General features: G+C 38.9%; 1 protein-coding gene across 1 annotated transcript in view; it reads right to left on the bottom strand.

The window, feature by feature from the left end:
- Window positions 1-25,670, bottom strand: part of LOC122797320 (cytochrome b5 reductase 4) — a 1,879,111-nt gene that overhangs the window by 993,267 nt on the left and 860,174 nt on the right. The window contains exon 5 of the mRNA XM_044066139.1: window positions 21,503-21,560. Coding sequence (XP_043922074.1) covers window positions 21,503-21,560 — 58 coding nt within the window. The remainder of the gene's footprint in view (window positions 1-21,502; window positions 21,561-25,670) is intronic.

The following is a 25,670-nucleotide window of genomic DNA, read 5'->3' as shown; positions in this document are numbered from 1 at the left end:
ACATTTTTTTGGCATTAACTTCTCTGAAGTGAAGGCCAACATCAAGGGCCTTTGGCTGACCAAATTTGCAAATGACTGTAAATAATGAGTAGTCATAGTATCCCCTACCAACACTAATGTTCTCCAATGACTGACAGAGACAAATAACTTGTGTCAGAGCCATAGACTAAAACTAAATGCCAAGAAATGCATAACAGTATCCTTCTGGAAGTTATCCACCCTTGGTAACTATCATACTGACACACCTCCAAGAGTCGACCCAGTAGTCAGGGACGCGGGGACAGTAATCTAGCCTTTGACCACTGTGTGTCTACAGCAGTGAGGAAATAATTTTGTGTTGTCCAACTTATAAAGGTATGGCATTTGAGTCCAAGGAGGTCAGTGTTCCACTGTATTTGCATTCATCAGACCTATCACTGAGTACAGTGCCCCCTTCAGTATACACAATGAGGCAGAGCCAACAACTGAAATGTCCACAGAGGTTCCTCACTTAAAAAATAGAGGGTGAAAGTAACATGTCCTACGCAGACAAACTAAAGGCACTATCCCTCTATTCTGTCTTCTATAGGCTGTTAAGGGGAGAACAATGCCTGGCATACAAGGCATAGTCTGACCTCATCTTCATGGATCTCCTGAATATCCATAAAACAAATAGCATCAGAACTGCCCTTTCTAAAGACATAAACCTTGCCTGTGATATAAATAGGACCTGCTGGAGGGACAGGTATGTATCTCAGAGACTATCTCTTCATCAGGACGGGTTCTCCATCCATGTGAAGCAACGCTCTTCTCTAAACCATTTCAAGAGCAACTTGGGCAACTGGATGGGGAACAGGAAATTAATCCCTGGTTTGGCACCTATGTTTCTAATGGACAGTGGCAGACTGTAAATGGTTCATCTTCCAAGTCCCTGCCTGTAAAGGTTTCATCTTCCAAGCTCTTGCTTAAACTTATCAAGGGCACCAGAAGTTTTCAGAGATTTGCGATGTATAGCTAGACTTAAAAAGGAGTCAATATTCATTAGCTTAGTAAATAACTATGAGCCTATAAAAGTAAACTGGAAAAGATGAATAATACTTAAGATATTACGTGAGCCTAGTAAAGAGCAAAATATGAAAGGGAGGATAAACAAAATGTATGTACTTAACATAATGATAGATCCAAGTTGTCTTTGTCTGTCCATCTCATGAAATGGGTATACTGGATCCATACAGATCTGAGCCAGCAGCTAGACTTTTGGTCTCAAAGCTCAAATGCCCCCCATCCCTTAAAGCACCACTGTCTTAACAGCCTTTGGATCGACTTTTCCCCATAACATATAATTATAAAATTTAAGTAGGAAATATATACAACTAAACAGAACACTGTAACCGCAAAGACAAATCTAAAAGGACTGCAACCAAACACGTTTCCAGGAAGATTCAGTGTGGTCTAGCAAGAGCCATACAGCACTGACAACTTGGATAGGGGATGGCAGGTGGGAATGCTTAGTTCGATGGAAGAAGACAACATGGATCTACCATTATAGTAAGTATATAACTTTCATATCCAGTGTTGTCTTTTCTGTCCACATCAACAGATGCAGCAGATTTCCCAGATTAAATAACCCAGGAGTTACTATGGAAGGATGTTCCAAAGAATGGTGGAACCAAAGGATGCTTTGGAGCTGGACTGCAGATCAGCTTGTAAAGTAAGACAATTGTATGAACTGTAGACCATTTAACTGTTGCACAAATATCATCATTAAGAACAATGCTAAAGGCTAAAAAGAGGCAGCAGCTGCTCTTGTAGAATGTGCTTTTAGCTTAGAAGGCAATGACAATCTCTTGGCGCTATAAACAAAAGTAATGCAATCAGATAGCCACCTTAGACATACTGGATCCCCTCCCTTTATCTCAGAGATCACATTTCATAAAGTCTTTTGTATTGTGTAAATACAATTGCAGCTGATGGTGAACATCGATAAAATGAAAAAGATACTCACTCTTACTAGAGAATTTTGGGAAGAAAGCTAGTAAATGAAGAGCCCAGTTCAAAGAAATTTCAGAAGCCACCTTGGGAATGAAAGCTGTATTAGTTCTGAGGGAAACTCTGTCCTTAGTGAAAATAAAAAGGGAGATCTGCATGATAAGGCCAGTAATTCTGAAATCTTCCTAGCTCACATAACTGCTAAGAGAAATAATATTTTCCAAGATAGAAATTTCAGGTCAAAGGAGGATGCGGGTTCAAATGACATCTTAGTAAGACTGTAGCAAAACAGTGATGTCCCAAGGCGGCAAGCTATCCCTCAAAGAGAATCGCAAAAGAAAAGCACCTCTAAGGAATGCTTTTGGAAGCTTGAGGGAAGTAACATGAAAGAGGAATGGCCGCTAACTGGACTTCAGTAGTAGAATAACTACCCCCCCCCAAATTAAGGAAACCCACTAAAACCCACCAGAAAATCCAAAGCAGAAGATAAAGATGCTGAGAATGGATTCAAACCTTTGGAATTCACCCAAACAGTAAACCTCTTCCCTTACTTCTATAGTTTTTCCCAGTTGAGGGCATCTTGGATGAAGTAAAAATATGAGCAACTATGGATGAAAGCCTGGAATTCTTGGTCATCACTGGTAGTGGAGAAACCAAATGGCAGATCTTGTGAGGTGATATCCAGAGAGGGCGTGCCAGAGGGATGGGAGATAAGCTATGGAAGGGGATTCAGGACCCAGGTTGGGTACACTAAGTAGGGCCACAGAAAGGGGAAACAAATCTGTTCAAGCCAAAATGGGGGAATGAAAATCACTTTTGCCTTGTAGCAGACCACTTTCTGCAGAAACTTCACTATGAGAGGAGAAGGTGGAGAAGCATACAAGAGACATGAGGGACAAGTATGGACCAAGCATCCCTTGGGGAATCTTGCTTCTGACTGATCAGGGAGAAGAAGCTTCTGCACTTAGTACTGGTTGGGGAAGCAATCAAGTCACAGCAGACTTGGCCTCCGTGGGTGAAAATCTTGTTTGCCACTGACTGACAGAGGCACCACTCATGGCAGAAAAACTGACCTGGTCAGTTGGTCTGCTAGGCTATTGGACTTCCCTGGAATGTGAACTACAATAAGAAAATACTGGGAAAACACTGACATTACCAAACCATCATGACCTCCTGACATAATTGGTAAGAATGGGTTCCTTGTTTTTTGATGTACTAGACCACAGATATATTGTCCGAGTGTACCATAATCACATCCATGGGGAGGCAAACCTGAAATGCCTGCAATGTAAGGACTGTCTGCATCTCCAGGACATTGATATGAAGGTTGATCTAAGTCTGGGACCAGGGGAGAGGCTTCCATAGTCACCATGGCCCTCGGCAGGGAAAACACAAAGGGTTGTTTTAAGGAAGTCACAGCAGAAGCTAACCACCATTGCAAATGTTGCTTGCAGATCTTAGGAGGGTCTGATGGCTGGTGCATCAGTTAATGCATCATGGATCACTGGACGGACAGATTCCATATGGATACTCTTACATAAGACCTTGCATGTGGGACTAGAGCGATAGCTGCTGTCAATGGCCCTAATAGGTGGAGAATCAGGTGAGCTGGTGGATTCTGATGATGCAAAAGCTGCAAAGCTTGAAGACATAGACAGTAGTTAGACAGAGGGAGACTGGATATCTGGGCAGCAGTGTCCATGTAGTAACCAATAAATTCTAGGTTATGAAATGGTTTTGGTTTGCAGTTTTCAGTGTTTCCTGTAATCTCTAAAGGTGATCACAGAGTAAGGAGTCTCTTGATTGCACAAAGTAATCCGATGAGCCAGTCATTTAAGTACAGGAACACTTGGAACCCCTGTAATCTGTATTTGGTGAACACCTGGGGCGCTGAGCTGAGACTAAAGGGTAGTGCTCTGAACTAGAAGTGACTGGCTCCCAGCCAGAAGCATATGAACTTTCTGGATTGTCTGGCTAGCTTGATATGATAGTAGGCATCTTGGAGGTCTACTGAGTGTACAGGCGGTTATCATTCCTCAGAAGGGGCAGTATGGGCTGTACCATGACCTTCTGTAAAGATGTCTGCTTGACAAATTGGTTCAGCTGGCTTAGGTCCAACACGAGCTTTAGGTCCCTGTTCTTCTTCAGTACTAAAAAGAACCTTGAGTAGAATCCAGATCCTTTCTGGTCTGGTGGGATCTCCTGGACTGCTTGCTTTGCTGTCAGGGTGGAAAATCTGGAAAGGCCTTGTATTCCAGTTTTGGAGAATATGCAAAAAGGATAAAAATGGCCTCTAGTTATCACTCAACATTCAGAAATCATAGGTGATGGCCAACCTGGCTTGAGGATAAAGAGGTAAATACACCCCGAAAGCTTCCAGAGAGGGACAGTTGGGCAATTCTTCAGGAGTGCTGGAAGAGTTTGTCAGGGAAAGGACCTCAAAATCCTTGGTTCTGAGGTCCATCTCTGCTTCTTGGACGATATTCACTGAAGTTGCCCCCCCCATCCCTGGGGGCCCTGAACACAAGTATGCCGGGCAAAGTTCTGGGACTTTCAGGATAACAAACAGTTCCCACCCTTCAGGTTGCACAAAATACCCCTAAGATGTGGAAAAATACATTCCGATGGCAAAGAGGATTTTGCCTTTCTGCAAACTCCTGGTTAGGGTATCCTTGACCTTTGAGCCAAACAAGGTAGACCCATCAAAAGGAACATTCAGGGAAAATGTTTTAATGTTTTCCTCAAAATCACATAGAACATTCAGGCATGGCAGTGACTGGTAAGGACAGTACCTGCTGCTACAGCCATGCCATCTGCTGCATTTGACAACAGGAGCATGGTCACATTGATCATAAACTGCATGATGTCCAGCTGTGACTCCAACATTCCAAGGGACTTCACTGTTGTGACACCTGATAGGGATTTCTGTAATTCCTTTGTCAAATCTCTTGGCAGTCTAGTTAAGTGAGCCATGTAGTGCAGTGCTTGGAGGCCAAAAGTCACTGAGGTATACACATGCTTCCTGAATCTGTCCAGTGATGCTAGACTCCGTTTATGGGCTAAACAAAAGCACTCTCCTTGGAGAGTTTTCTTAGTAGCCTTTGCTATAACAACCATCATTCACTGTGGGCCCCTTACTTCATTGTGCAGTGTCTCTCAGACAGACTAAAATTTTATCTGGCTTATGAGGGATTGGTTCTATTACATCTAGCTCCTTTCAAGCCCACTGGGACACCACATTGTCCAAGTCATCCAAAGGGGTACCACCAGGATGCAGATGGGCTTGCACCAAAAGCCTCGAGAAATATAGCCTCCTCCTGGGAAGAACATCAGTGAATTGATCTCCCTCTGTCTAAGGAATATCAGGAGCTCTCCAAAGGAGACACCCTTCGGGGGAGATCTGGGGGAACCCTCCCACCCATCATGGTTGGTGTCTTCTGTATGGGATTTCTGGAGAGAATCCAAACACATGCTTTTAATTTTGTGTTATGTTTCTTCTTGTGTGTGAGTAACTAGAGGAGAGTCAGAAGTCATAGGGAACCCTGAACCCAGGGTTGCTCAAGGCTAGTTGGTGCCAGCTGTCCTACAGACAGATGCTGATGAGGTACCAAAGCACCTGAAACTGTAGAAGTTCTGCATGTATCCAAGAAGGTATGGATAACCACCTCTCTCAAGTAGAACAGGATGTTTTCAAAGGCCTCAAATACCAAAGCTGAAGCAGATAATGAGGAGGATCTCCTTGGGTCCAAGTACACCAACAGATGCTCCCCTTGAGACACAGCCTATCTGGGATCAGATGCATAAGCCAACAACAAGATGCTGAGGGCCGAGGCCCTGAGAGACAAGGAAGGCTCTAACAATCTCAGAGTCAACCTGAGTCCCAGAACTTTGGCTACAATCTCCCATTCCATGACCCACCCAGATCCGTTAAGTGGGTCAAAGAAAAAAATCAGTCGATGACAACTAGGTTGTCTACTCCTGCAGGGCGACCAAGTGGAACATACACAGATCCAAAATCATCTTATCTGAAATGCAGATTGGGGAAGGATAAATGATTTGAACAGGTGGGTCACGTCTCAGCATTTCGTTGGCAGGGGGAGTGGAAAGAACCCCCCCCCCCCAAGCCGGATCTGGGCTTTTAAGAAGGTCCTTATCATCCTAACCAAACTTGACTTGGGTCAGGCTCCTTGAAGACTGCACTGACCTAAATGAAGAAGCTGATGAGGGCAGCCTGGGTGATTAGTGCCCATGTCTTTTTGGGGGAACAGTTGTGAACCATTTCTGAAGATGAGGTGGCTTTTGTGAAAGTACGAAAAGCAGCAGACAAGCAGCAGCCAAAAAGCAGACCAGACCTTGATGCAACCTCAGAGCCAAGGATGGGGGGGGGGGGGCGCAAGTCTGAGGGTCAAGAGACTGACCTTAAGCTACAGAGGGGTCTGGAGACCTTTTCTAGACCCCCTGGATCCACCCTTAGAGGAGCCACTGTCCTTATCTTTTTCTCTATGTTTATCCCTCTTATACTTGACAAATGACTTCTTAGAAACAGGGGATCTGCAACAGAGGCATCACAGTCTCCTGCTTAGGCAGAAAGACCTTTCAACACAAGTTTCGAATGGCGATCTGAAACGGTTTGAGGCCCAAAAGAAGACAAATTTCACATGCTTTGTCCAAATGAACAAACATCACGGAATATACACATTTTTCACATGGATCCTGTGACAGAATTTTGTGACTGCAGGCTACCCACTTCTTAAAACCAGAAATGTTGTCTGTCATCCTGAAAATGTCCTAAAAAAGGGAGGAAAGTCCAGAAGTAATGACCAAATACCAAAAGAGCAAGCAAAGAAATGGCTTTTTTTGTTTACAAGGAAGAAACTTCATAATAACATGAAGCCACAAGCAAGCAACACATGAATAACCAGCAGTCAGCATCTCCAAAAGGGAAGAGAGTGGGAATGGGAAGGGAAACATTAATGAAAAACTAGGCAATACCAAGAAGTTAGGCAACAAGACAAAAGACTAGGACCAAGGCAGGAGAAAAAAGTATCACTATTCTAAGCACCTACTAGCTGAGCCTTGCAGAATGTGTCTGTTTCTCCAGTACAGCAAACACAATCCAAGGGATCTAAGAGTAGCAGTGAATTATGTGAGAGGGGATGAGCTTCAGCCTTGAAACCAAAAATCTAGATGCTGGCCTCAGATCAGTATGGATATGATATATCCATCTGGTGAGGCGGATGGAAAAGACAATATAGGATCTGACATTTTATCAACTGAAGGGGAAGGCCTTCCCCATATAGTCTTCTAGTCTTCCCCAGTATGAGCAGATGAGATAGATGAAGGAGGATCTTTTAATGGCAAAACAACAAAAGGGATAAGTCACTCAAAAGCCAGTGGTTTAACAGCACAACACAGGTGTGTAGGATGAGAAAAAATAGTCATAGATCAGTAGTTGCAGCACACTGGTAGTTCTCACAGACTAAATATTTTCTTTTTTTGCTTACCTTAAATAAAAATGCTACTTTTCAGGATCCTGTCAGAATTTTTACAGTCAAAGAATACAACACAAATCTTTGCTAACTGGTCCTAACCAAGAATTTTACTATAACTCCAAGAAAATACAGCTTTTTAGTAGAACAACAAATTGAGTCAAACAAACTGCAACAACATAAGAAAAAAAGAAAAGAAGCAATGAAGGTATGCATTCTACAAAGCAAAGAGTAACACAGCAGCAGGCACAGAGCATTGGCAGATCTCACCATTTTAATGTTGTTTATATAGCTTACTTTACTTAAAAATTCTACTTCTTAGCACCTCCCACAACTCAAATTAATTTAATACTTAACTAAGAGCTATTTTAAATTCCAAAAAAAAAGTTTAAAATAAAACAGAAATAAACCCAGAAGGCAGGAAACAATGAAAGTATGCAAACAAAAAACCAAGAAATAGAAAATAGTCATAAAGCAGCAATCACAAAGCACTGGCAGCTCTCACAGATTCTCACATGGCTTGCCTCAAGACCAAAAAGAAACTCCGTGAAAATTCAAAGGTCTGATATTTTACCAAAGCCAGGGATATTTATTAAGCTAAGCTTGGCTCCTAACATACCAGCACTAAATCCAACATTAAAAGAAAAATACATAGCATGATACAACAATTATAAGGATGCTGGCACAACCAGAAGCAGCATGTAATAGTTCAAATGTTTTACTACTGTCAAAGTCTGAAGCAGATTCACCAACTATATAAACAGCCTGGTTGATATCATTCTGATAAATAATCATAAACATTAAAAATATAGATGAATATATACTTCCTTATTATAGGTTCATGGGTAGGTACTAGGTTATTGGCCCTCGGGCCTATATAAGCCTAGCCAAAAAGGTACCAAGGCTTTCACCACCCAAGAAAATTATTCTCCTGTGCCCCTGATGAGCAGAGCCACAGAAGTGACCCCTGGGGTGAATTTCCTATCCCCCATCCAATCATGAGGATTTTTCTTGAAGAGTGCTAATGAGGAGCTTTGTTTTATACAGATAGCTAGTTTGTTCCAGAGTATGGAAAGTCTCTGGGACAGGAATCTATCCCTCCAGCATGTTCTGTTTATTGTGGTGACAAGGTTTAGGTCCCTAGAGCGTGTAGCTCAGAGGGATTTCTTTAAGTGGAGCATGTCCAACAGCTCCGAGTTTGACATAGCTTTGTATGTTAAGCAGAGATCACTTCTGAGTAGGCGATATGCGACGGAGTAAAGCTGAAGTCTTTTTGAGACGGTCTGCATAGGGCATCTGTTTGAGGCCGGTAATCCTCTTTGTGAGGTATTTCTGTCGCTAAACGTTCCTTTATTTAATAACTCTGCATATTCCAGTTTAATAAAAAGCCATTTAAAGCCATACAAAATCATTCAAATACTGTAGTACCAATTGATAAAATTTCAGACTTGCAATGATGACTCCAATTCAGCAAATAATTTAGCATACTACTTGTTCGCTCTTCTTTAGAAACATTGTATGATAATACGCAGTAATACAAAGTAAACTTACTGTTATACTCAGCCATTTTTTTATGAGACACTTAAATTCTTCTTTACACTTCAGAACACCTACAAAATATTTTACTTTCCCTCATCTGCTCTACTATACATGCTAATATACATCTAGTATATTAGTACTTACTTATTCTATTTTCTATCACTGCAAATACATGCATTTCCTTTTAACATTTTTCCTTCCTACATAAAAGAACATCATCTGCTAATTATTTCACTTGATATTTTTGATGTTTATGTATGTAAGTAAATCTGCTACTCGTTTATGATAATCGATGACATTTTTGTAATTATCTGTAAACCTTATTTGTGCAGCTTTCCCCCAGGCCTCAGATTCAATTTTACTGAAATGTTTTATAAGACTGTATACAAAGGTACAAAGAGTAAAGGACAAGTAAACATAGCAGACACAATAAAAAATACAACAGAATGCAAAGTTACCCTACACCATCAAAGGTTATTTCAAATAAATATGTTTAAAGTGACCTGTGAAAGTCAACCAAGGTAACAAAAAAAAAAAAAAGTCACTAAAGCATTATATTTAACACATGAGGAGCCAGAAGTGCAAATAAGCGAGTATCAGATGTATCAAGGTGACTCTGTAAAGGCTGTTACGGCCGAGGTGCTAGGAGTTTTTATGGTGAAATTTTCACTTGTTTACTTTGCCGTAAAATTCACTGTGCCGTAAAATTCACTGTGGAATTAAACAGTTTTTTGTCCAGAAGAAGGTGTTACTGGTTTCTGAGATGTGGTAAAATATCTTTTTCAACAGTGTGGTTTAGTTAGAAACAAATGTTCTGTTTCTAGAAAGCAAGCAGCTGACTCACAATGTGAAGCAGACTGAAACAGGCTGGCCTACACAAACTTTCTGCCACATGGAAAAGTATGTTTTTTTTGGTTAGCAATTGGTGAGATCACTATGGATATGAATTCTGACTTCTTATGAGTGATCTCAGCCTGGAATGTAAAGTAATGCTCATATCAGTCAAGATTGTTGCTCCACAGACCCACCAATGACACACTAATCTGTGCCCTTATCATCACAGGAGACAAATGATCATGGTCAAACCAAGGCTTGTAAATCTTACTAGATACAGGGTAAAAATGATGGAGCTAGAAAGTCAAGTACCAAAGACAAAAACATTTTATAGTGATTCACAATGGCTTCCAAAATGTCAGCACCATTTTCTGAAAGGAGCTGAAGGAGCAATGAAGAAAATGTTTCTGGAGCAATATGTTTAGCAGTTAATGAATAAAGAGACTATAGTACTGAAGCAGTACTATAGTGAATAATGGGAAAAAGAAAATATACCTCTGGGATCCAATCTGTGTCTCTGTTTGACAGGGAAAACAGGTGCTGACTTTCTGGGAATATGGGTGAAATTCTTGGCTAGGCTTATAAGGGCCTCAAGGCCAATAGCCTAGTATTTTCCTATGAACTTATGAAGCTCCAGGTTGAAATGGACAAGGAAGTGGTCAAACCAAGAGAATGGTTCCACCACCAAATCTGGTGTTTTCACATCTGGTAGGAAGATCAAGTCCAAACAACTGCCTAATCTACAAGCTGCAGAAGTAACAACCTAAGCAAACTTAATGGCTTTCAAAATAAAACTGAATTATTTGGTGAGAGTCACTGACTCATCACTAAACCAGATTTCAGAGTCATCAAGAACAAGTAGGTGCTAATGAGCAAAAATGGAGTCATTAAGAAAATCAGTGAACTCCTATAAAAATATCATTGCACAGCTTGGTGGATGGCAACCAAGGAGAAACCTACAATTTGTTCATACAGCAATGACATGTTAGAAGAAGTTGATCACCCTACAAGCCCCCTGTGTCAGCTGAAGCTCATGCCCAATGCAGACAGAAAGCCCATACCTAATCTGGCTCTTTTTACAGCACTGTATTACAGAAAAAACAGGAGGGATGACTGAGGCCAAATGATGGTCAAGGTTAACATCAAGCCACTTCTTAGTGATAGAAGCATGGTCTACATCTCACAGCAGGTTAAATATAATCCAAGACTTGTTGCAGAATGACCTTGTTGCTGACATTGTTGTTGGAGCTGTTAAAATTAAAAACTGAAAAGCTGCAAGTGGCTGCAAAAATCAGGATCAGTGAAGGGTCTGACAGCTTCTATAAGCACATGTTGTTGTTACCCCTGGTGTATGCTGCAGAGATCTAATGAATGCTAAAAGCACTGACATCATATAGCCAAGACTTTCCATTACACAATCACTTGTAAAAGCCTGATGCTTTGAAGAAGCCAGCACCTGAAACCTGTGGTGGTACAAAATCCAGGCAGACTTGCATTAAAATAACATATCTTCAGGAGTAAGAATAAACTTCAGTCATGAAATGGTATACTAGCACAATACAGCAAATAAAAAATGAGAGGCACAGGACTATGGGTTAGGAAGCCAAGTTGCTTCCATCTTGCCAAGCAGCAAAATACAGTCTTCCACTGAAAATGAACAGTTGGACAACTCCGTATTCAAATCATAAATAATTAAAAAGAGTTAGAAGAATACCATTTTTGGCAAATAATATTAATGGCTTCTTTAATATCCTTAGGAGCAACCAAATATGCTCGGGCTTGGTCATAGGAGAGTGATTTAAACTACTGTTGATGATGTTAAGGTACATTATAACATTTTTAACTGTTTAACTTTATTATGCTCAGATATTATATGCAGCTGAGAACACAGAAAGCTTTCTTATACAATGGTTAAATACAAAGAGGCAGTAAACAAACATGTAGAAATAACCTTTAATAAAAACTTCAAGCTAGAAATCGTGAGTTCATAAACAGAGGATTCTATCAGTGATAGTTTCAGATAATTAATCCCCACTCACCCACCCCTCACTCAGGCAAAGTTTAGAAAACAAATTTTAAAACTGTACTATGAAGTCCCTAAATCAATGCCACTGATTAAGGCACTATTGATACAATAACTATCAGCACAATGTAAGCAACATTTAAATGATGTTAAACATTGCCCAGAACAATAAAATTAAGCAAAATGATGCAATTCAACAAAAGATGCCAGTAAGATCAACTTTATGCGGAGTCCTCTTCAGAAAAGTTAAATCACAGGAAGCACTGACAATGTCTTCCATCCTTAAATCTTCTGGTTAAGAGAGAAGTTAAGCCTTATTTGGGGCTATGTATGACCAAAACTGTTGCTGGCTCGACCAGCACCCTGCCATGGTACCATGATCCAGCAACCCACTCCTCAGAAGAGCCAAAATAAAAAAAAATACTGTATTCATCTGATTGGCTTGTTACAGATCCATAACCCCCAGTTCTTCCACTGAAGAGCATTTAAAAAAAAAAAAAAAAAAAAAAAAAAGAGGATGTTCCTTTTACTGGCATAACCAACCCGGTGGTTTGATTCAAACCCCTCCCCCCATCCCTCTGCCCAGCTATTCAGGTCCCATGTCTGTGGCCTGCCACCAACCGTCCTTCATTTTATTAAAAATAACTTCTTATGAAGTGTAGTAAACGGCTTGTTGCAAATATAGCAAACAACTGCTACAGTTTATACCCTAACTGCATGGAACATTACAGCACTCAGGTTTTACTAAAAAAGAAAAAAATTAAACTGTAGCAAGCAGTTACTACTGTTTAGACTACAAGCAGAGTGCTACAGTGCTCATGTTTGACTGCAAATGCAATATCAGCTTTTAAAAGCCATTATTGCATTACAGTTCAGGACTGGCTGATTGGAGTCCCACCCCAACACTTTGTGCTCAGTGTAGTTGCCCCTCTCACTCCACACTAGCTATGCTACTGGTTATGAAAATCAGGTACTGAGCGATAGAGCTCAGACAGGCATTCATTTAAGAGACAGCTAACACCACTAAGATTTGAGCTATAGGACCACACCAGGTGGCACACCTTAAGTAGGCTACTACGCAAAGATTAAAACTGTAAAGACAAAATGGATTAAATATTATGTACATGGCACTTCCCAAATATTTAACACAGGATGCAGAACTTATTTATTATTTATTGCATCCAACAAGGCAATAAAACTCCTTTTCAGTGGAGGCTCATGGAAAATAAAATATATACACATAAGTGACCTAAATATACAAAGAAAACACAACAAACAACTCACCTATGGCAAAAGAGCAAAGTGAATTTCATATTTATACATAACGTACAAGGTTGCATTCAGACTGCAATCTATAGTATATAGAGTTTAATTCTCATTATGTTATACTACTAAGAGTGATGGCTATGTGTGTGCACATACGTCATTAAGATTCAAGAAAGGAAAATAATACAGTCTTATAAACAATATATACGGTTGCGTTTGTGTTGCAATATACAGTTAATTCTCATTACAGCAATTAACAGTAGTGGACATCTGTGAACAAACTTCACTTTCAGAGTCACAAAACCAGCAGTGAAAAATATTCTGTAATAATGCAGTAGGAGATGCTGATAACTGTAATAAAATGTTTCAACAAGAATTAGTTTATGATTGTTTTGAGAGGGAAAGAGTGCACAACAGATTTTGGTCCACAGAAGACGGTATTAGCAATGTTATCTGTAGAAATGAGGTTTAAAGTGGGGTATGGCCGGGAGATATGCAGGAGTACAGCCAGGAATCTGCTACAAAGTTTTGTAGTTGTATGGCTGCAATTAAATCAAAAGGTGCTTCAACAAAGTACTAGTTTAAAGGTGTGCACACACAACAAAGTATTAGTTTAAGGGTGTGCACACTTATGCAGCCAGCATATTGTACGTTTTTTTTATTTTTTTATATTTTTTCCCGTAACAGAGTTCTTTGTTTTTCAATTGACTTGTACAGGTTATAGGTCACATTAAAGGTGGGAAAAGTTTTGAAATGATTTATTGTGGTCTCATTTTTTTATATCACAAAAACCTGGCATTTTAACAGGGGTGTGTGCACTTTTTATATCCATTGTATATGGAAATGGATAGTAAGACACAAGCAGTCAAAATGTTTTTAGTCTCTTTAGTCTTATAAACAGGTCAGGCATATTTTTATCAACCAGAGGAAAAGTTGTGGGCAGCAATTAATAAAGAGCTGAAGGACATTACCTTGGAGGGGAAGATGCCAAGAGTCAAGTGGGATAAGCTGATTCTTCCAGTAGAAGAGGGCGGATTGGGATTACCCAATTTAAAGGGGCATTTCAGAGCTACACTGTTAAGGCTCCTATACACAGCAAAAGCAGAAAACTACAATTCAAAGTGGAAAGGGATGATGTTGAAAGGGGAGACTGGGATTTTGGATGCAGGCCTTTAAGTAGAATAACAATAATCATAAAGAATATTATATCCATTAAGTAGAGGAAGGTATTCTGAGAACTAAGCCAACATGGGAATGGAGAAAGAAGATTCTGCTGAAAGGATGACTGCAATTAGGGATATAGACAATAGGGAAGAGGGGGCTGGGATATACTGGAAAAAACTGGCTAAGGAACCAAGGTATTGGGAGCAAATGACTAGAAGATGACAGAATGGGAAGATGCCAAGAATTTATTTGGATTGCAGTTTAGAGACTGCCTTCCCTATCAAGGATTGGTATCAGTACAGGAAAGAGAAAGAAATAGGGGGGTCCTAAACAAAAGACCAGTTTTTAGTAGAATCTAGAACAGAAGTTGCCACTAAAAAAGGAATAATTAGTACAGCATATAAAACACTGCATGATAACCATAAGAATCAATCAGAGGAGGTTAGAAAAGATTGGGAAGAGACAAAGGATACGCAATTCACAAAGAAACAATGTGAGGGTATATGAATGTCTCCCAAAAATGCAACAAAATCTAGAAGACTTAGGATTTTTGCTTGGAAATGTTTATATAAATATTTTTATATCCCAAGCAGACTGCAGATAATTTTTCCTCAGGAAGACAGTAAATATTGGAGGTGTGACCGGAAAGAAAGAGGTAATTAGGTAATTAGGAACATATTTTCTGGGAGTACAGTGAGTTGGAGGACTTTAAGGATTTCCTGCGGGATACGCTGTCGGAAATGCTGGGTGGGCAGATTGGTGTGACGAGGGAGATGATTTTTCTGAGCTATGACACCGAATCAAAATTGCCTAGACATGGTAAGGCATTGCTGTCTCTAATTATGGCGGCTGCCAAAAGAGTAATTACTAGAAAATGGAAATCAAAATCAAAACCAACTACAGTAGAAATAGTGAATATAGTAATAGAGATAAAACAAATGGAACTGAGATCTTAGAAAAAAGGTAGGAGCAAACTACATAGGAAAAACAGAAATTGTATTAACAATACATACCGGGGAGGAATGAGGTTCAAAAGAAGGCAGGACTTAACTGAGCTATGGAATGTTTGACTGAAAACAATTGGGTAGATTATAAGTGATGTATAAAGTTTGCAACTGGGACTGGGAGTGTGTCAGTATGGTTTGTGATGTAAAATGCTTGCAACTAGGATTGTGTTGGTGTGGTTTGTTTTCTTTTATATAAATGTATGATTGCTTATGTATTAACTGATGGTTTAATAAAGATGTTTCTTGTTTAAAAAGGGGGAAGGAGCTGAATAATTTATATAATGTTGTTTAGGTTATATGACATGTAGCAATATATGTGAAGCATAATGTTTGTTAATTTTAACTTAACACAGTTTGATTACTTTTATATAAATGTAAATGAGCCTATGACACAAGTGATAATTCAATAAAAGTATTTAAAAAAATAAAAAGTTTTGAGCAATAAATTCATTGTTTTAAATTAAATTTGTAGATTGAACTTTTCATTTGGATGCAGATTGATTCTGGGAGCCTTGATGTTGCTGTAGTTTGGGGTCTGTTATTCTTTATAAAGATTATCCTGCTTTCAAAAGCACTGCCCAAATGTCAGATGTGATTGCAAACAACTCCAACTAATTTTATAAGCTACACAAAAAACAAATGTATGTTTGGAACTGGAAGCAAAAAAAATAATAAACAATAACAAAAATAACCAGCAAAAGCAGCCGCCCAACACTCTAAGGAATCTGTGTTCAGTTTGGTGGATATAACAATAATCCCACCATACAAAGTAGAATTCTCAGTTTAATCACAAAATAAAATACTTATTCGAGTGAATGGGTTGCTGTTATATCGATCAAAGTGAACACAGATTCCTTAGAGTGTTGGGCAACTGCGTTTCCTTGTTGTTTTTGTTACTGTTTATTAATTTTATAAGCTTCAAAGCAGAAACAAAATACAGCATTTTGCCCTTGGTAAAAAAAGAGCTGTCAGAAGTGCTAGCATATAGCTGAAACTGATTTACCTGAGCCAAGATAAAGCATTTGTGCACTGCAATTCACGATTGTGGTAAGTAGTATAAAACATTTTAAAATGATCACATGGAAGCAATTAAAACAATTAATTGCACTGCTTTCACAAACTGCCAGAAACGCTAGAAAACAAATAATTTTACGCAATTAAAAAAAAAAGATAGTCAATTCCACGAAACATAAACAATTTTGTTCATGATCTAAAACATTAATTACACTGCTTTAGCAAACTCTGTTGGAAACACTATCAAATAAGTGCAACTTGTTTTACTTCAGCTAAGCTGAAACATTGCAGCTTTATAGTTTAGGACTGTGGGGAAACATGTATTATGTTAAAATAATTGCAGGGAAGCAGCATATTACATTTAGCTCATATTTTCAAGTTTTATTCAGTCAAGAATTTGTTACTCTCTGTTTTAAGCACTCTGCAACTTCAGTTTGCTTCTTTTATTCTCAGTTAACTATTTCTCATAACATATTTCAGCTACACAATAGACCAGCTATCTTAGTTTTACTTTTTTTTTTTTTTTTTTTTTTTTTTACACAAAAAAACTAATGAAGAAATTTGACAAAAAAAGTGCCAGTGACTCAGGTCACCACAGGGAAACAAAGCATATCACTGTGCCTCAATAACAAGTCAACTGGAACTGGTCTGGAACTCAATTTTCCCAAACTGAGCTAAAACATTCTTTTTTATCGATGATACTATAGATGCAATGCATAGCATTTTTTTCTACATAAAAAATACAGTGTTCAGAAGTGCTAGCATCAACAGCCATGGGCCAAAAGATTAAGGATCATGGTCCAATTAGTCATACAAAGAAAGTGCTCAGAAGACCGAGTTTGCCATACTGCTTTGGCAGTGGAATACCCCACGTTGGTAGTGAGAGGCAATGTGGCCCATTTCTGGGGGGGGGGGGTGGTTTCAGACTAGTATAGCAATTAAAACAAGTGAAGGTTTGCATGAGGCAGAAATGGCTATGGCTGAGGATGTGCAGCAAGTGATCCTAAGCCAGTAACACTAGTCCTTGTAGCTTACAAGAAGAGACAGACACAAGGAAGGGGAAGGTATAAGAATGCCCCAAAGTCACATAGGTTCATACCTCTCAACCTCAGAGTAAGAAATCTGGACAAAGCCATAAAAAAGTGGTACAAATATAGACAATTTTGAAATATTGCTCTTACAGACTTAGAAAGTTAATAGAATAACAGGTTTTGCATTAACATGAATTTTCTGAAGGGTATGAAGTCTAAAACTCAAATGCCTGTCATTATTTTCTAACTTCAGTCTTTAATGATTTGCCTCTAATTTGCCAAAAAGCCACAATTTTATGAAAAATGGACCAAAAATCTGGACATTCTGTGAAAATGGGTCTATATTAGAACACCGATGTTTCAAAACTTTGAGTGTTCTAATATCGACCCGTTGAAAATATTGAAGAAACAGAAAACTTAATTTTTTCCTAGGGAAAGAATTTGGTTGTCCGTTTCTGTTGCTTCGGTATTTTCAGCGCTGTGGTGGAAAGTTACAGGTCGGGTTCAGGTACGTGTGCGATTGTGTGGACGTGAGGGTTAGGGCGGGTTAGGTGAGTAAGGGTTAGGGCGCGGGTCAGGTAAGAGTGCGATTGTGTGCACATGAGGGTTAGGGCGGGGTAGGCGAGTTAGGGTTAGGGCGCGGGTGAGATGACTGTGCAATAGTGACGGACCTTAGGGTTACGTTTGGGTTAAGGTAAGTGGATAGTTAGTGGTGTATGTATAGTTTAGTGTAGGGTTAGGTGTAAGTGTTTAGGTGTATGTGTGTGGATTGTTGTTTGTTTGGTGTGCTTGTGTTGTGTGTATGAGTTTTGGAACAGCAAATTTTTTCCCTAGGAAAAAATTTGCTGTTCCGTATGTTTGATGTTTTCAACTTTCATTGAATAGGGTTCGATATTAGAACACTCGAAGTTTTGAAACTTCGGTGTTCTAATATAGACCCTGGGAAAATCTGTACAGATGAGAGGTATGCATAGGTTATCTCAAACTTCATGGCAGGTTTAGGACCCTAACAAATATTACCTCCTTGCAAGGATGACAGCAAAGGTATAGACCACCTCTATGGCCAACTGGATGACAGTTCCTCTTTTCTTAGCTGCTGCTTTGCTACAAATGATCTCAAGACACACTGGGAAGGACTGACAGCCAACAAATACATAGATAAAAAGAATACAGGAAATTTTGATGCAAAAAAACTGTCCTTTACTTTTAATCTGTTTTAGACGTGTAAGTGTGTGCGTGTGTGTTCCTTCTGTGGAAGGTTGGGTGCCGGGCTGGCAACTCGACACCGTAAAACTCCACTGCCAATCATGAGCGGACAGGTGATCGGCTGTGGCAACCCCTAACCGGGAAAAAGCTGAAAGAAGAAGAAGTGCATTTACTGCTGCAAACCTTTACGAATGTTTGTGCTGTTTTTTGTTTCTTTCTTTCTTGCCTTTTATAATCACTTGTAATCAGAAGTAATCAAAGTAATGGCACTCATAACTCCTTTGCAGAGTAGATGCCTTTAATGTAGAGGCTGACTGTCATCTCCAAATTTACGCCACTGAGAAATACCTCACGTCTGGCCACTGGAGCTAAAACACTTCCACCCATACCGCAGAGCAGCTAATTAATATTCCTAGAGGATGGCTACATATTTAAAGGAGAACACTTGCAACCATTACAACTGACACTAAAGAAAATCAAGGCACTGGCTTGCACATGCAAAGGAAGCCAACAGACAGCGAAGAATGTTATAAATCTCTTCTGGCAGTGAATAAATATTGTTACAACAAAGATACATACACATGTAAAGCAAGCAAAGGCCAAATTTGGAGTGGAAGCAACATACAGCCCTGCTGCTTTGTACCAGTTTCAACAGTTTGTGACATGACTAGCATGTCAGCCTTTCAAAGAAATATTCTGCATCTAAAATGCTATGCCAGCAACAACATAAATAACATCCTCCTTCCTGAAACAGTACAGCAAGGATGTAAGATCCATGACACAATTTTATTTCTAGACTGTATTTTCAAATCCCCTTCCAACTGCAAAACTACTATAAATGTCAGCACCCCTCCCCCCAAATGAATACACACACACACACACACACACACACCAGTGACAGTAATACAGGTGCCAGAGAGACAGACAACCTAATGAGGTCATTTTTAGAGTGTGTGTGTGTGTGTGTGTGTGTGTGTGTGTGTGTGTGTGTGTGTGTGTGTGTGTGTGTGTGTGTGTAAGTGAGACGGTGAGAGAGAGCGAGAGACTATCAAACTACTAAGTAAATAAAACACGCAGATGCTTGAACTGCTGGATGCCACAGCTCTACACTTCTCAACGCTCAAGAGTTTTGTAGACTGTCCAAATTCTTGCCTAATATTTTGCTTTTTTCCTCATAACATTTGTGGATTTCTGGCAAATCACTGAAAATTAAAGTCACTAAATAATGACAGAAAAATGAGTTTCAGACTTCATATTGTTCCAAAAAAATCAATTCTAATGGAAAACCTGTTATTCTTGCAAGTTTCTAAGAGCAATAATATGTTCTTGATTTTGGATCATTGTCATCCACCCCCCCTCCAATTATTTTTGATTTTGTCCAGAATTCTTGGTGGGTATGCATAACTCTGAGATGCCCACTGCCGCCCCTCCCATTTCTAATTATTATTAACTTAGCAATAAAATGGCACCATTGTGAAGGGTTAAGAAAGGGAAATGGGAAGGATAAGATATAGCCAGATGGCCCATAATGAGTCCAATGACTTGAAATTCTCTTGACCCCCTAATTCTAACTTTAATGCACTAACATAGATAAGTGTACATACCAGCTAATGCTAGTCTACCTTGTAGAGCTTACCTTCAACACTACTTTACTGTAATATTTATACATTAAATGAATACACTGTAAGGCAATGGAACAAAGTTATTTCTTTTTTTGCTTCTACTGTATTTTTCCTAGTCAGTTACATACTATCACTTATGTCACTGTTAGTCTTCACTATGCTTAGTTTTTTTCTTTTATGGTTTACTGACTGCATGTTAGGATTAGAATTTCTCCATGTATTTGCACAATAGATATGCACTGCTTAGCTGCAGCAGCCACCAATATGAGTACAGAAATAGTCAGACAAGTGTTCTCACTTGGGGGGAAGTTAACCAACAGTAATTACCCAAACAACTTCAAAAAGCTTGGGAATGGCCATCAGGCTGGGCCAGAAGTAGAACTCATGTGAATACTGAGCTAAGAAGTGGGATTAATTATGAAGCTGGGCCACAGGTGGGCTAGATCTGGAGGAGGGACTTAAACATTTAAGTGCAGTTCTTCTCTCTGGGGAAGGATGATTAATCATTGCACTAACATCTCCCAAGTACAGACTCTCACCATCCATAAAAACGCAGGACAATAACACTATCATTGCAGAGAAAGATGTACTCACCCAATACACAAAAAAGCTATTATAAAATGTTTGCATCCTATGTGTACTGCAATGAGCATGAACATTGCGTGGATCCCTTAAAAAAGTACATTATTTAAATACATCCTTATGTTCCCTTTCATGTGGTTGCAAAATCAGACAAGTAAAACTAAATAAGAAAAAAATAAAATTTCTGGTCTTCGTAGAGAAGGCTGTCTAGTAGAAGAAATCACATGAATGAGTTTGCAACCATTCATTAATGCACAGTGGGTGCTGCATGCAAGAATGCATTAATTTTGTAAGGTCTTACATTATTCAATGTTTTACCAAAGAGCAAGTTTCTAATGGGGAAAAAAGAGCACTTCAAAAATATGCTTTGCTTTCTAAACTGCTATATGGCTTCAAACAATGTTGTACTGATACTACTGTCATTCATAATGACTCAGACTAGAGTCACAATACAATTATAATGCAGAACTGCACAGGCTGCTTATTACTTGCATTCATATCTATAACCTACGTGAATAACACATGGAGCACCATTGTACAAATCTGCATGAAATACTAAAACAGGAAATAAGCACTGCACAGCTAAAAAATCATATTATACTATAAAAGAACAAACCTGCACTCAAAGTAATAACAGCAACACTAACCTTGAAATGTGCTTGACCAAATCAGTAAATAACTTTTTACTGACAGACATGCATTATGCTCATCCATATAACAGCATCACAAAATTATAAATTAGCACCAAAGTAAATACCTTTTGTTTAACATATATGACAACTGTGACATCAGCTTCTGTTTGGAACCAATCATACCTGCAAAATATTAAAAAAAAAAAATCAGCTGTATACTGTTCTATACAAATACAGCAAAATAACTATTTACTTCAAATGATCTGTTATCACACATCCTCATAGGTGTTCAGTTTAGATGCCTCACGGTCTAAACCACAACAATGAAGTTAATGTAGAAATAAAAAGCCTGCCAGAGCTTTCCTTGCAGAATGCAAAGCCCTGCCCACATATGCACACCTCCTTTTACTTGTATAAAAAATCCAAAAGTCACTACTTCAAGACAAAAGGCAAAATCCCTTTTGACCATTTCTTTCATTCACACTAAGTAATCTCCAATTTCTCTTTCAGGATACAATTTGTTTTCTCCAAGACACTTTTGTGTTATGCACTATGGCAAAACATCTTGGCACAAAGAAAACCAGGCTCACGTTTGTGAGCAACATAGCAGAAGCAGTGAAAAAGGAACACCTTTGCATAGACAATGTGGAATATAACAAAGAGAATAATTATGACGGGAAGTCTGTGTGTACTGTGAATGATTATCCAGTGAACTGGTGACAGCAAGCACTGTAACATTCAGCAAATAAAAGCAATGACACCAAGTAGGAAAGTATACATTTCCAAAATACAGTAGGCATCCTAATGTGTCAAGGGTATTCTGAAACAATGATGCAGTTTGTTTCATATCCAACAAAGATGCTAGGACCAGATATCCAAATACGCGCTAAGAGTAGCATAAAAAAATTTATTTTATCCCCTGTCCTTATGACACAGAGATATAAAGCCCTGACTGCATCCCAGGGAACTCATGTTCAACTAGAGACATGGGCAGTGGAAGGACAAGGCAAGGTAGGATGATGACAGCTCACCCATTCTGCAGGAGGGAGGCTATCTAGGCCACTGCAATAACAGCATTATGAGCCTGGTATGCTCAACACTGCAAGAGGTATACCACTTAGTTGGGAGGTTGCACATGAACAAAAAGTGTACATGCATCTCCTTAAGGCAGCCATTGCAGAACTTATAAGACTGTAGTGGGTGGTAGGGCTAAGGGTACATGCCACAGCAGCAACAGCAGTATGACACTGCACGAGTAGCATCACTCTCCTCAATGGCCCCTGATACGAGTATGGCTGAACTCGGGACACCAAGTCTGGGCCAGTAGGCACTGTGAATGACAAGAAGAGATGGTGTCAGCTGATGGGCAGCTGTGCGGCAGCAGAGAAAATAAAAAAAAATAGTTTATCTAGAATTTTTCTGAGAACATGAACATGCTATAGTAACTAACCACTAATACTGTATAACTGAATAGTGGTCCAAATATCAAACATCAAACCATTTAACAGTTAATATATACCACCAGAAAAAAACAAGGGAGTATACAGTGTTTGCTGAATTTGACAAATGAAGTGAAGATCCTGAAATACAGAGTTGTTCAAAAACAGTATTATCAAATTTGACTTGTCAAATAAATTGATCGTGTTCTGAACATGCAGTTACTACAGTAATGATATACAGAAAACCACAAAAGGGCCCTGTTACCATACGTTTTTAAGAGAAAACATGCCTCCAGTAGTGAGTTACTAAAGATTTATTTGTAACGTATAAATGGACAAATGATTGTTTAACTGTAAATGTTTCGGACATATTATAGGAGAGGCTTTAAGTGTGAGACTTTGTAACCAAAGGGACTCAAGAATTAGTTAATTATGAAGTAACATTTTGCAGGATTTTGCTTTAGTCCTTTTAGCATGTAAAGTGTTTAAGTGACTGTTTCTGATTAGTATTCTTGTTAACTATGAAGTATAAAAATAGTGACTAATGGCAAGTTTTAAAACCAGCAGAAGGCATGCTGCTGAGGTGCCAGTGTAATTAATGGATTTTAATTCATAACAAAAGTTGACTTTTTAAGGCCTTATATAACCAAAGTGTGTGCCTTTAAATAATTAAGATTAGAATTGGTAATTTAGTGGAAAAGGTACGCCCTATATAGCACTTCTGTCACCATGAATTTGGTATACAAAAGTAAGGCAGAGTAGGGTCCCTGCAAGAAAGCTGCATTTTACTAACAGAATGAAGCTTACCAAGCATTATCAGTATGCTGAAGCAAAAGCTAATTAAACTATCTATGTTACTGAGAAAGATGTAAATACATCCCAAGCAGATTTACTGCAGCAGCTAGATTTAGGAGGCTACACATTATCACCAAAATCAATAACAGATCTGTTTTACTGATATACTATTTTTAGTACATCAAGTTTAACAGTTAATAAAACACCATTGTGAGTTTAACAATGCAGGGTTTTACTGCAAGTGAAATGGTGTAATGATAAAGGGGTTGTCAACACTCCTCTATGGCAGTGAGGTGCTGAGCTGCTGATCTAGGCAATGCAACTTTCTATGAAAATGTGCGCGCACTTTATGTTCCTGGAAAAATACTAGATTAACAGTCTGCAAACTAGTACAAGCCAAGTTAATATCTAGAGGTCAGAATCAAACCTTGTATTTTGTATCTATGATGTAAAGACCTTAGCAATTATGCCAAACCTATCTCCTTGCAAGTAAGCTGTCTTGTGATAATCTGTTATGTGCTGCTGGCCTTAACAATTCCAGCACTTCATCTGTATGTGTGTCTTGTTATGGAGTAACTGTATGGTCCAAAAGTCAGAATGTCATTTTGCAAGATTTTGCTTTAGTCCTTTTAGCATGGCAAATGTCCTCTTCGACAACAACCATGGAGATACCATCTTCACCTTGCCTAATAATAAAATGTTAGGCCTGACTGGACGCCTGGCCATTGCCTATAGCATGAGTCATCTAAGATCTCTCTATCTGTTGGGATATGCTAGGGACTGGAGATGTGGCAGGCTCCATGGATGCCTCCTCAGAGGTCTTAGTCAAAGATGCCAGAGCTGAATGAGTGAATCCACTGGGCTGGTGTTAGACCTTAGGTCACTGCTGGAGTCATCTGACTTGGAGGGAATCCCTGCTCTTCTTCTGCTTCCTATTCCTCTCCTTTTACTTTACTGGGGAAGGGACATCTGTCATAGTAATCTTAGTATCAGATAATATGGATGATTTATGTATGGAGGGAAATAATGCCTTTTTGTTCAGATAGAACACGAAGGACTTCTGTCTTGCTCCGACAGTTTTTGCTTAAAATCTTGACAAATCTGACAATTTGAAACACTGTGGTCTAAATCAATAGAAGAAATGTATTTAGCATGGAAGTTCTTTTTTTTTAAATTAAATTAGTCTGCTTCTTACAGATTTACTTACAAAATTTACCAGAAGCCCTTGTGTACCACATAGTTGTGTGGAGAAGACACCACACAAGCACCTATTCAAAACAGAGCAACAATCCTAACTTTAAGGAAAACATTCAAAGCAGAAGTCCCTAACGGGGTAAATATATGCTTTCCCCCAAGGATCTGCATCCAAATTCCCACTCACTCTATTTCTTGAACTTTCCCCCTGCGTCATCGTCCCTTTCCACTTTGAATTATAACATTCTCCTTGTGTTATACACATATGAGCCTTAGCTGTGAAGCTCTAAACTAGCCCTTCAAATCAGGTAATCCTAAACCACCTTGTTCTAATGGAAGGATAACCTTATCCAACTTAACTCTTGCCTTTTTCCTTCCCAGATAAATTCCTTCAACTCTTTATTAATCATTGTCCAAAACTTCTCTGGTTGATAAAAATATACCTGACCAGTATATAAAACTAAAGGAACTAAAAACATTTTCATTGCTTGTGTCTCACTATCCATATCCATAATCAACAGCTTTTAATTTCTCAATTTTTTTATTACCTTTTGTTTAGTCTCTTCTCACATATGTTTAGTTGCCATAACAGAAGCCTTTTTAAGCTACACTCCAAAATACTTCATCTTATCGTGTCCCCATAAATATGGGTATTGTTGGTCTAATTTGTGTGCAAGTTCATAACTCGTGGCTATGACTACTGTTTTATTGTCATTAATTTTACATCCCAAAAAGACATGAAACTGTCTCAAAATGTTCCACAACACTGAGATACCCTTTTTTGGATTTATCATATACAGAATAATATCCTCTACAAATGAATCCATCTTCACTTTATTACCATACCAATTATATCGTTGAATTC

Source organism: Protopterus annectens, chromosome 1.part0 (genome assembly GCF_019279795.1).
Source record: "Protopterus annectens isolate FY-2018-M chromosome 1.part0, PAN1.0, whole genome shotgun sequence".
Taxonomy (NCBI): Eukaryota; Metazoa; Chordata; order Ceratodontiformes; family Protopteridae; genus Protopterus; species Protopterus annectens.
The sequence above is the reverse complement of the archived record's forward strand: the minus strand, read 5'-3'. Positions and strand labels throughout refer to the sequence as shown.